We start from the raw sequence: 12191 nt of genomic DNA on the forward strand, positions 1-12191 counted from the left end.
TAATAGTTTCTACTTATCCATGTTCAATGTTATTCCTTATCTATATATTTTATATTAGGCATCATCACAGCTAGCTTTTTATACTGTTTTAAACAAATTTAGACTATATTCATTTCTCCTTGCTGCTCCACAGGGCCTCATAATTATAAAACTCAATGGATGCATAGTGGTTCATTAAGTTAATATATATTATATAATGTTTATCTGGAGTCATTTATACTATTTCTGATTTTATTCAGATTACAAAAAGCACTATAATGAAATGCAGACAGTTGTTCCTTCTTTTAAATAATTTCTTTGTGATAAATAGTCCAAAGTGGTATAAGAAGGAATGGAATTAGCATAGAAATTAATACACATTTTTACAGCTCTTCCTAAGAACTGCCGTATTACTCTCTCTCTCTTTTTTTTTTTTTTTTTTTTAAAGACGGGGTTTCACCATGTTGGTCAGGCTGGTCTTGAACTCCCGATCTGTGATCCGCCTGCCTTGGCCTCCAAAGTGCTTGGATTACAGGCGTGAGCCACCACGCCCGAGAACTGCCATATTACTTTCTAACACAGCCCTGAGTAAGCACATAGATCCTATTAAACCTCAATAACACTGGACATTATACTTTTTTTTTTTTTTTTTGAGACAGGGTGTTGCTGTTGCCCGAGCTGAATTACAGTGGCATGATCACAGCTCACTGCAGCCTTGATTTCCTGGGCTCAAATAATTCTTTCACCTAAGCCTCACAAGTAGCTGGGACTATAGGCATATGCCACCATGTCTGGCTAATTTCTGTATTTTTTTGGTAGAGACAGGGTTTCACCATGTTGCCCAGGCTGGTTTCGAACTCCTGACCTCAAGCGATCCTCTCACCTTGGCCTCCCAAAGTGCTGGGATGACAGGAGTGAACCACCATGCCCAGTCGTGGGCATTATACTTTTTAAAATGTTGGTATAGTTAACAGATATAAAATGTTACTTTCTTAAAATGGTATTTTCTTATTTAAGATTTTTAATCATCTTAAAAATAAGATTTTAGCTCTATTTTCTCTCTTGTTACCTATTTCTATCCTTTGCTTATTCATCTGACATCTTGATTAGCAACTTATTTAGAATAAGATGACCAATGGTACAACAGATAAGATGACATCAAATTATTTATTTCAAATCCAATCTAAATACTTTATTAATTTTTGGTATTAACCTATTTACAGAGTATAAATGATAAAACAAATCTATTAGCCTTCTAATTGTATTTAGGATTAAGTGCAAAGATTGGGGCCCAAAGTACAAAAAATTTAAAAAATAAATAAGTTTCTTTCTTTTTTTTTTTTGAGACGGAGTTTCACTCTAGTTACCCAGGCTGGAGTGCAATGGTGTGATATCAACTCACTGTAACCTTCACCTCCCGGGTTCAAGTGATTCTCCTGACTGAGCCTCCTGAGTAGCTGGGATTACAGGCGCCCGCCACTACACCTGTCTAAATTTTTGTATTTTTAGTAGAGACAGGGTTTCACCATGTTGGCCAGACTAATCTAGAACCCCTGGCCTCAAGTGATCTGCCCGCCTTGGCCTCCCAAAGTTCTGGGATTATAGGCATGAGCCACCACACCCATTCAAAACAAGTTTCTTTAAAAAAAAACAAAAAACAAAAAAACTATCATTTTCGAATGATTTATTGGGTCTACTGGAACTATGTAATATATAAGATAAGAAACACCATATATGATTTGCCTCTTCATGAAGAAGTCATAAGTCATTTTGAAATATATTATATACAACATATATTTATAATATTTTAATATATAATATAGCATTTTACAAAGTTTTTTTCCCCACAAATGTTGCCTCATTTACTTCTTATAACCCATTAAGATAATGAAAATAGTAATCTCCACTTCACTGATAAAGAAACTGAAGCCCAGAGAATTAAGTGACTTGTCCAAGTTACAACACTGAGTCATCTGTCAAAACACTACATTCCAAATACTAGCCAAAGACTGTAATATAAATACTCCTTACCTGAGGTTGTTCTCGTTCGAAGGAGCATGTGGGTGCAAGTGGGGGCTGCCGCACTGTGTGGAGGAGACCCTACAGTGAAAAGGACAGCCTTGGAACTTGCTGCTGTTCCTATAGGAGGTGCCAGAAGAACACCACAGGCTCCTGCTGGAGCTACAACAAAAAGTTGATAGAAGGTCATATTACCTTGATAGTGTGTATATCCGGGGGATGGGATTGCAGGGGGATACTGACTTTTACATCAGGAGTCTAGTGGTTTTTTTTTCTTCTTATGTAGGTACTTATTGCTCTTAAAATCAGAAAATGTAATACAATATTTTCATTAAAATAATCTATAGTAATCTCAAGTGTGAATCTTCTTCACACCAAAATCTAGCATTTGGAATTACTTTTGTATACTTCTAAAATACATGAACTGCAAGTCATACATGTTGAAGACAAAGTGAAGGCCAAGAACTGGGAATAAAAATAGGTTAAGCTAGGGCGGGTGTGGTGGCTCACACTTGTAATCCCAGCACTTTGGGAGGCTGAGGCAGGTGGATCACCTGGCCAACATGGTGAAACCCCATTTCTACTAAAAATACAAAAACTAGCCAGGTGTGGTGGCATGTGTCTATAAACCCAGCTACTCAGGAGCCTGAGTCAGGAGAATCTCTTGAACCCAGGAGGCGGAGGTTGGAGTGAGCCAAGATCGTGCCATTGTACTCCAGCCTGGGTAAAGGAGCAAGACTCTGTCTCAAAAAAAAAAAAAGGGAAAAGAAAATAAAGAAATGAAAACAAAAACATTCCCAAATAAACAAAAGCTTAAATAAACAAAAGCTTAAGAATTTACTGCTAGCAGACCTGCCTTACAAGAAATACAAAGGATAGTTCTTCGAGCCAAAAGTCACTAACTCCAAATAGTAATCCCAATCTAAGTGGCAGGAGGACAAAAGAACATAGGTAAAGATAATTATAAAACACAAACTGCATATTTCTTCTGTTAACTGATTTAACAAGCAACGGTATAAAACATGTATACAGTTGCATTGTTGGGTCTATAGCATATAGAAATGTAATATTCATTTATTTACTTTTTAATTTTTTTTAGAGACAGGGTCTCCCTCTGTCATCCAGGCTGAAGGGCAGTGGTGTGACCATAGCTAACTGCAGCCTCAAACTCCTGGGCTCAAGTGATCCTCCTGCCTCGGCCTTCCAAAGCGTTGGGATTACAGACATGAGCCACTGCACCCAGCCAGAAATATATTTGATAATAACAACATAAAAGGAGTCAGATGGGAGTAAAACTGTATTAGAGTAAGGAAGTGACACCAGATGGTAACTCAAATCCACAAAAACAAAGAGAACCAAAAATGGTAAATAAGAAGGTTAATATAACAAACTATAAATATATACTTGCTTTCTTATCTCAGCTTCTTTTAAAAGATATAAAATTACAAAGCAGAGTAAGATGACAAAATAGAAGGCTCCACCAATTGTACAGCCCACCCCCAAAAAATCTGCACACAATAAAGCACCTTTATAAGAACCAAAAATCAGGTGAGTAATCACAGTGCCTGGTTTTAATTTCATATCACTGAAAGAGGCAATGAAGAGGGTAGGAAAGGCAGTCTTGAATCGCCAGCACCATCCCCTGCCCCTCCCCTGGCAGCAGCTGTGTGAGGTGAGAAAATAATCTGTGTGCACTCGGGGAAAGCAGAGTGCAGCAATTTGAAGACTGCACATTAAACTCAGTGCTGCCCTGTCACAGTGCAAAGCAAAACCATGCTGAACTCAGCTGGTGTCTGCTCACAGAGGGAGCATTTGGACCAGCTGTCACCAGAGGAAAAGTGTCCATATGAGTAGCCAGAAAGTGAGTTTCCACAAGCCTCACCACTACAGGATAAAGCACTCTGGGTTCAAAGTGAACTTGAAAGGCAGTCTAGGACACAAGGACTGCAATTCCTAACCAAATCCTGGTGCTATGCTGGGCTTAGAGCCAGTGGACTGGGGCAGTGCATGACCTAGGAAGACATCAGACAGGGCTTCTAAGGGAGTGTTTGTGCCTTCCCTCCCCTCAAACCCAGGCAGTGCAGCTCACAGCAACGAAAGTGACTTCTTTCTTCTGCTTGAGGATGAGAGAGAAGGGTAAAGAGGGCTTTGTTACCTGGCACAGAGGCTCATGCCTGTAATCCCAGCACTTTGGGAGGTCGAGGTGGGCAGATCACCTGAGGTCAAGAGTTCAAGACCAGCCTGACCAACATGGAGAAACTCCATCTCTACTAAAAATACAAAATCAGCCGGGCATGGTGGCACATGCCTGATCCTAGCTACTCAGGAGGCTGAGGCAGGAGAATCGCTTGAACCTGGGAGGTGGAGGTTGTGATTGAGCCGAGATCACGCCATTGCCCTCCAGCCTGGGCAACAAGAGTGAAACTCCATCTCAAAAATAAAAAAGAAAAGAAAAGAGGGCTTTGTCTTAGACACTAGGCTCAGCCACAGTAGGATGAGCCCCAGACCTTCATCCCAGGCCCTAGTTCCTGTTGACGTTTCTAGGCATACCCTGGGCCAGAATGGAACACACTGGCCTTGAGAAAAAGGACTCAATTCTGGCAGGATTCATCACTTGCTGAATGAAGAGTCCTAGGGCCCTGAATAACCAACAACACTACCCAGAGAGCATGCCTTGGGCCTTGAGTGAGAGTCTGAGACATGCTGGCTTCAGGTAGCAGTTTGGTCACGGTGGGATAGAGCACCAAGTAGGCTCTTGGGGGGTTCCCAAATCTAGGCCTAGGCTCTTGGACAACATTTCTGAACCTGTCCTGAAGGGTGGGTCCTAGGTCTACTAGCACTCAGCACATGCTGACTGAAGAGCCCTTGGGCCTTAAATTAACATCAGTGGTGGCCTGGCAGAACTCCTTGTGGGCCAGTGCTGGTTATAGCCACAGAAACAGGTTCCTCTGCCTGTGGAAAGGGCGGGAAAGAGGGGGAAGGACTTTGTCTTGTAGTTTGTTGTCATGTAGATTTCTAAGGTTTTTGATTCCAATCCCTGACTCCCAGATAGCATCTGTGGACATGCCTGGAGTGTGGGGAACTTGTTGCCCTGAAGGAAGGACAGAGTTGGTTTCACCAGGTGCTGATTGTAAGCCCTAGTGCCTTGAGCAAACATAGGTGGTAGCCAGGCAGTGGTTAAAGAGGGCCTTAGGCAAGACCCAGGGCTGTGCTGGATTCATCTGACCCAGGCGGTTCCAGTGGTAGTGGCCACAGGAGTGTTTGCATCACCCCACCCCCACCTCCAAGCAGCTCAGCATAGAGAGACATGCCATTAGTTGTTCACTTTTTTTTTTTTTTTAAATAAAAAGTTAGGGAAGAGAACAAGAATCTCTACCTGGTAATCCACAGAATTCTTCTGGATCTTATCCAAGTCTACAAGTCTGCAAGAACTACAGCATTATTGGGCTTGGAGCCCAAGTCCTGTCAAATACCTGAAAGTCTTCCCAAGAAGGATGGGTACAGATTGCAAAGCCCAGATTGTGAAAACAACAATAAATGCCTAACATGACAATGACCAGACACCGATAAAAATCTACATCAAGACCAGCCAGGAAAACATGAGCTTACCAAGTGGACTAAATAAGGCACCAAGGACCAATCATGGAGAAACAGAGACATATATAACCTTTCAGACAGAGAATTCAAAATAGCTGTTTTGAGGAAACTCAAGGAAATTCAAGATAACATACAGAAGAAATTCAGAGTTCTATCAGATAAATTTAACAAGAATTAAATTCTAGAGGTGAAAATTGCAATTGACATACTGAAGAATGCATTGGAGTCTATTAATGGCAGAATGGATCAAGCAGAAGAAAGAATTAGTGAGCTTTGAAAACGGGCTATTTGAAAATGCAGAAGAAACAAAAGAAAAAAATTTAAAAAATGAAGCAAGCCTACAACATCTAAAAAATAGCCACAAAATGGCAAATCTAAGGGTTATTGGCCTTTAGCAGAAAGATTAATGACCTGATCAAAAATAATAACTACATCAACTTTTCAAGACACAGACAGTACAAAAACACATAAAGGAAACAACAGAAAGTTAAGAAGCAAGGAGATAAAGTTAGAGTATTTTTAGTTTTCTTATTGCTTGTTTATGTAATCAGTGTTGTCATCACTTTACAACAATGGACAGGACGGGGCGTGGTGGCTCACGCCTGTAATCCCAGCACTTTGGGAGGCCAAGACAACCTTATCTCCTGAGGTCAGGAGGAGTTCAAGACTAGCCTGGCCAACGTGGTAAAACCCCATCTCTACTAAAAATACAAAAATTTGCAGGGTGTGGTGGCAGGCTCCTGTAATACCAGCTACTCAGGAGGGTAAGGCAGGAGAATAGCTTGAACTCAGGAGGCAGAGGTTGTAGTGAGCCAAGATCACACCATTGTACTCTAGCCTGGGTGACAAGAGCAAAACTCCATCTCAAAAATGAAAAAGTAAAATAAAATAATGGATATTTTCAAGCCTCATGGTAACCTCAAATAAAAAAACACACACGAGATACACAAAAAATAGAAAGCAAGAAAATCAATTATGCCGCCAGAGAAAATCACCTTCACTAAAAGCAAGGAGGAGGGAGGGAGGGAGGGAGGGAGGAAAGAAGGAAAAGAAGACCAGAAAACAAATAGCAAAATGGCAGGATTAAGTACTTACTTACCAATAAAAACACTGATAAGCAAACTAAACTCTTCAATAGAGAGTTAAAAGACATTGAGCAGTTGAATGGAGTAAAAAAACAAGCCCCACCTATCTGATGCCTGTAAGAAACACGCTTCACCTATAGAGAAACACACAGACTGATAATAAAGTGATGGAAAAGATATTCCATGCAATGGAAACTACAAAAGAGCAGGAATGGCTATGCTTACATCAGATAAAATAGATTTCAAGACAAAAATCATAAAAAGAGACAGAAGTCATTATATAATGATAAAGGGGTCAATTCAGCAGGAGGATATGACAACTGTAGATATATATATACCCAACACTGGAGCACACAGATATAAAAAGCAAATATTATTAGAGCTAAAGACAGAGATAGACCTCAATACAATAACAGCAAGAAACTTCAGCAACCCACTTTTACCCTTGGACAGATCATCCAGACAGAAAATCAACAAAGAAACATTAGGCTTAATCTGCACTATAAAACCTAATTTATATTTACAGAAAATTTCACCCAATGGCTGCAGAATACACATTCTTCTCAGCACACAGATCATTCTCAAGGATAGACCATATGTTAGGTCACAAAACAAGTCATAAAACATTAAAAACAACAACAATGGCTGGGTATAGTGGCTCATGCCTGTAGTCGCAGCACTTTGGGAGGCCGAGGCAGGCAGATCACTTGAGGCCAGGAGTTTGACACCAGCCTGGCCAACGTGGCAAAACCCTGTCTCTACTAAAATTACAAAAATTAGGTGGGTGCAGTGGCTCACGCCTGTAATCCCAGCACTTTGGGAGTCCAAGGTGGGCGAATCACATGAGGTCAGGAGTTCCAGACCAGCCTGGTCAACATGGTGAAACCCCGTCTCTACTAAAAATACAAAAACTAGCCAGGTGTGGTGATGCATGCCTGTGGTCCTAGCTACTTGAGAGGCTGAGGAAGGAGAATCACTTGAACCCAGGAGGAGGAGGTTGCAGTGAGCCAAAGATTGCACAACTGTACTCCAACCTAGGAACAGAGATAAACTCCATCTAAAAAGAAAAAAAAAATTACAAAAATTAGCCAAGGCTGGTGGTACACACCTGTAATCCCAGCTACAAGGGAGGCTGAGTCACAAGAATCACTTGAACCTGGGAGGTGGAGATTGCAGTGCACTATGATCATGCCACTGCACTCCAGCAACACCCTGTTTCCAAAATAAAGAAATAAAAAAAATTGAAATAATATCAAGCCTTCTCTGACCACCATGAAATAAAACTAGAAATTAATAACAAGGTATTTTGGAAACTATACAAATATATGAAAATTAAACAATATGCTCCTGAATGACCAGTGAGTCAATGAAGAAATTAAGAAGGAAAAATTTCTTGAAGCAAATGATAACGGAAACACAACATACCAAAACCTATGGGATTACAATGAAAGCAGTACTAAGAGGGAAATTTATAGCTGTAAGTGCCTATACATCAAAAAAGAAGAAATCTTCAAGTAACCTAACAATGCATCTTAAAGAACTAGAAAAGCAAGAGCAAACCAGGCCTAAAATTACTGGAAAAAAAGAAATAATAAAAATCAGAGAACAAATAAACAAAACTGAAACCAAGAAAATAATACAAAAGATCAAGGAAATGAAAAGTTGGTTTATTGAAAAGATAAATAAAATTGACAAACCTTTGCCAGACAAACTAAGAAAAAAGGAAACAAGACCCAAAAGCCCTCATGAATGGATTAAATGCCATTATGAAAGGGCTCGAGGTTAAAGGGCAAGCCCTCTCCTGCCCTTCTGCCTTTCACTATGTGATGATGCAGCAAGAAGACCCTCATCAGATCAAGTGCCTTGATCTTGGACTTGCAGCCTCCAGAATGGTAAAAGAGTAAATTTCTGTTCATTATAAATTACACAGTCTCAGATGTTCTGTTATAGCAGCACAAAATGGACTAAGACAGATTTCAATACTCACTAAATTGACCTACAGATTTAATGCAATCTCCAAAAAAACCCAGCCAGTCTCTCTACAGAAACTGACAAGATAATGCTAAAATTCATATGGAAATTCAAGGCATCCATAATAACCAAAACAATCTTGAAAAGGAACAGAAAAGAAAAACTCCTATTTCCTGATTTCAAAACTTAAGACAAAGCTATAATAATCAAGGCATACCAGCATAAACTGACGTATAGACCAACGAAATAGTTAACAGTCCAGAAATAAACATATTTATGGTTGTATTAGTCCATTTTCATATTGCTATAAAGAACTGCCCAAGACTGAGAAATTTATAAAGGAAAGAGGTTTGACTCACAGTTAAGCATGGCTGGGGAGGCCTCAGGAAACTTACAATTATGGCAGAAGGCAAAGCAGAAGCAAAGCACTTTCTTGTCAAGGAAGCAGGAAGGAGAAGTGCTAAGCAAAGTGTGGAAGAGCCCCTTATAAAACCATCATCTCTCGTGAGAACTCCCTATTACGAGAACACCACAGGGGAAACTGCACCCATGATTCAACTCCCTCCACCTGGTCTCTCCCTTGACACATGGAAATTATGGAAATTACAATTCAAGATGAGATTTGGGTGGGGACACAAAGCCTAACCATATTGATGGTCGACCGATTCTTGACAAGGCTAGCAAAACAACACAACAGGGAAAGTATAGTCTTCAATGGTGCTGGGACCACTGAATAGTCCATCCAAAAGAATAAAGCTGGATCCCTTCACCACATCATCCATACGAATTAAATCAAACTGTACCACAGACATAAGTGTAAGAGCCATGTCTTACACTTATAAAATTAGAATTATGAAACTATTGGAAGAAAATACAGACTTAGGCAAGATCCAAATGCAATTTAAGGAGTGCACAGGGAAACCCAAAAACAACAGGAGAAACCAAAACAAGGATACCAGAGAAAATTTTAGCCTCTGATACCTACAGCTACAGCAAACACTAAATAAAGCTTAACTCACGGCCAGATTAAAACAACAACAACAACAAAGAAAAACCCTCATAATAAAGGCCTATTTAACTCAGTTTTTAAACAAAATACATTATATCCAGCCTCAATTAAAATGCATGCTAAAAGGCAAAAATACAGTTTGAAAAGAGAGAGCAAGTCAAACATCAGAACCAGACCTACATATGGCAGAGATACTGGAATCATTCAATATGACACTGGGAATTTAAAATAATGATGATTACTATACTAAGGGCTCAAATGGAAAAAGTGGACAACATGCAGGAACAAATAGGTAATACAGACAGAAAGATGAAAACTCAGAAAGAAAGAGCCAAAAACAAATGCTAAAACTCAAAATCACAGTAACAGAAATGAAGAATGCCTCTGATGGGCTCATCAGTAGACTGGACTTTGCCAAGAAAAGAATCAGTGAGACTGAAGATGCATCAGTATCTTCCTGAAACTTCCTGAACTAAAAAGCAAACAGAAAGAAGAATGAAAAGAAGAAAAAAAAAGAACAGACTATCTAAGAACAATGGAGCCAGTGCCTGGCTAGCTCAGTTGGTAGAATAGGAGACTCTTAAGAACAATGGGCCAACTACAAGAGTGGAACATATACTTAATGGGCATACCAGGAGAATGAGAGAAAGAAACAGAAGAAACATTTGAAGTAGTAATGGCTGAAAAACTTCCAAAATTAATGACAGAACCAAACCATGGACCTAGGAAACAGAAAACACCACGCAGAATGAATATGAAAAAATCTGTACCTAAGCATATCATATGCAAACTTTGGAGAATCAAAGACAAAGAGAAAATCTTGAAGGAAGCCAAATTAAAAAAACATAGCTCACCTATAGAGAACAAAGGTAAGAATTACATCAGACTTATCTTTAGAAACTATGCAGGGAAGAAGAAAGTACAGTGAAATATTAAATCCTATAGTATTCTCTTTGGATTAGAAACCATGATGCTGGCTCAGATATTTCCTCCTTTGGATGCTCATGGGGAGAATTAAAAAATCATAGAGGAAAAAAAAAAAAAGGAGATTACAACAGTGATTCTCAAATTTGAGTGTCCACAATAATCATCTGGGAGCATATTATACATATTGATTCCTAAAAACAACCCCAAGAAAATTTAAGCAAGCAAGTCTAGAATATGGAATTAGAGTCTAGAATCTGCATTTTGTTTTCTGACACACAGTTCAAGAAATCTAGCTATGGGTGGTTATGAACATATAGCCTCTGGAACAACTCTGAAAGGTTCAGGGGTCTCAGTGACCTATGGGTCTTTATAAAATCCAGTTACTATAAAGTAAATGTACAGGAGTACATGTAGGTTTAGGCTAATTTCAACCAGTATTATCCTACTGATAACAAAAAAAAATCTTGGTCGGAAGTCCTTCTATTAACAACTCATAGGCTGCTGCTCATCAAGATAATGAATAAGCCCCTGCTTTGAACGGGCTACTGAAAAGGAAGTTGAGAGGATAGAAATGACGTCCAGAACTGTAAAATAATACATTTGTGTTGTTTTATGCCACCAAGCATGTGGTGATTTGTTACAACAGCAGTAAGAAACTAATGCATATGCTAGCAAATTACCTGCCTAAAAAGAAACATTTTTCTTACCTATATCCATTGGTCGTTCTGTATTTAAACTGTCCGTGCTGCCCTGGTGTCCACCTATAGGAGTCTTTCCTTGTTGATCTGATAACTTTCCAGTACTGACAGATCTAAAAAGAATGGTTATGTTTTTAATAAAGGAAAAGTACACTTTTTTTTTCGTTCCTCAGCTGGAATACTTTTTAAAACTAGAAGGGTTACTAGGAAGTCAGAGAATGAGGAAACAATAAATAGATAGCAAACAATTCAGAATAGAGATTAAACTTCAATAATAAAAATAAAGGACAGAAACAGAATATTCAAGAAGTTCAGGAAGAACCAAGTATTACACAGTTACAGGAAGCATCTGTGGTTGTCCGAGATTCTAAATGTACGCAATATATATTAATAATGATATGGCATGCCTCAACCACTACTCTAATGTAGTCTTATATATTTGTTTTACTATTACAGTTTTCATGTTTAAGGCTAGAATGGAAACAGTATTTTACCTGCCAAACACTGCCTTGCTCTGCTGCTCGGCCCGCTGCCTCTCACTTCCTTGCACTAAGAGGCAATGGGCACATTCCCGTGGCTCATTCCCATCTTTGGATTGTTCTTCTGCAGGCCCATGATGAGTAACCAGGGCTAACAGGTTGGAAGATGCTTGTGTTTTAGGGATTTTGAAAGGAGCTGTGGTCTAAAGAGACATATATATGTAAGCTAGTTAATATGATGCATGAGCTATTCAGTATTGGCAGGCTTGTGTGACCCAATAGTCAGGAGTATAGCCTCTGGAGCCAGTCAAACCTGGATTCAAACACTGGCAGCCCTACTTACAGCTTGTATGACCTTGTACAGTTCATTTAAACTTTCTAAGCCTCAATTTCCTTTTTCCAGGATCTAATGGGATCATACACAAAA

General features: G+C 39.4%; 1 protein-coding gene across 2 annotated transcripts in view; it reads right to left on the minus strand.

Moving 5' to 3' along the window:
• ULK2 (unc-51 like autophagy activating kinase 2) overlaps nt 1–12191 on the minus strand; it is a 109482-nt gene that overhangs the window by 13765 nt on the left and 83526 nt on the right. For both annotated transcript variants that reach the window (XM_064378260.1, XM_064378259.1), the window contains exons 19-21: nt 11780–11967; nt 11295–11398; nt 2011–2160 (exon numbers count right to left, since the gene is read on the minus strand). In XM_064378260.1, coding sequence (XP_064234330.1) covers nt 2011–2160; nt 11295–11398; nt 11780–11967 — 442 coding nt within the window. The remainder of the gene's footprint in view (nt 1–2010; nt 2161–11294; nt 11399–11779; nt 11968–12191) is intronic.

This window comes from Aotus nancymaae, unplaced genomic scaffold, assembly GCF_030222135.1.
Source record: "Aotus nancymaae isolate 86718 unplaced genomic scaffold, 86718_ANA_hifiasm-v0.15.2.pri h1tg000018l, whole genome shotgun sequence".
Classification (NCBI taxonomy): Eukaryota; Metazoa; Chordata; class Mammalia; order Primates; family Aotidae; genus Aotus; species Aotus nancymaae.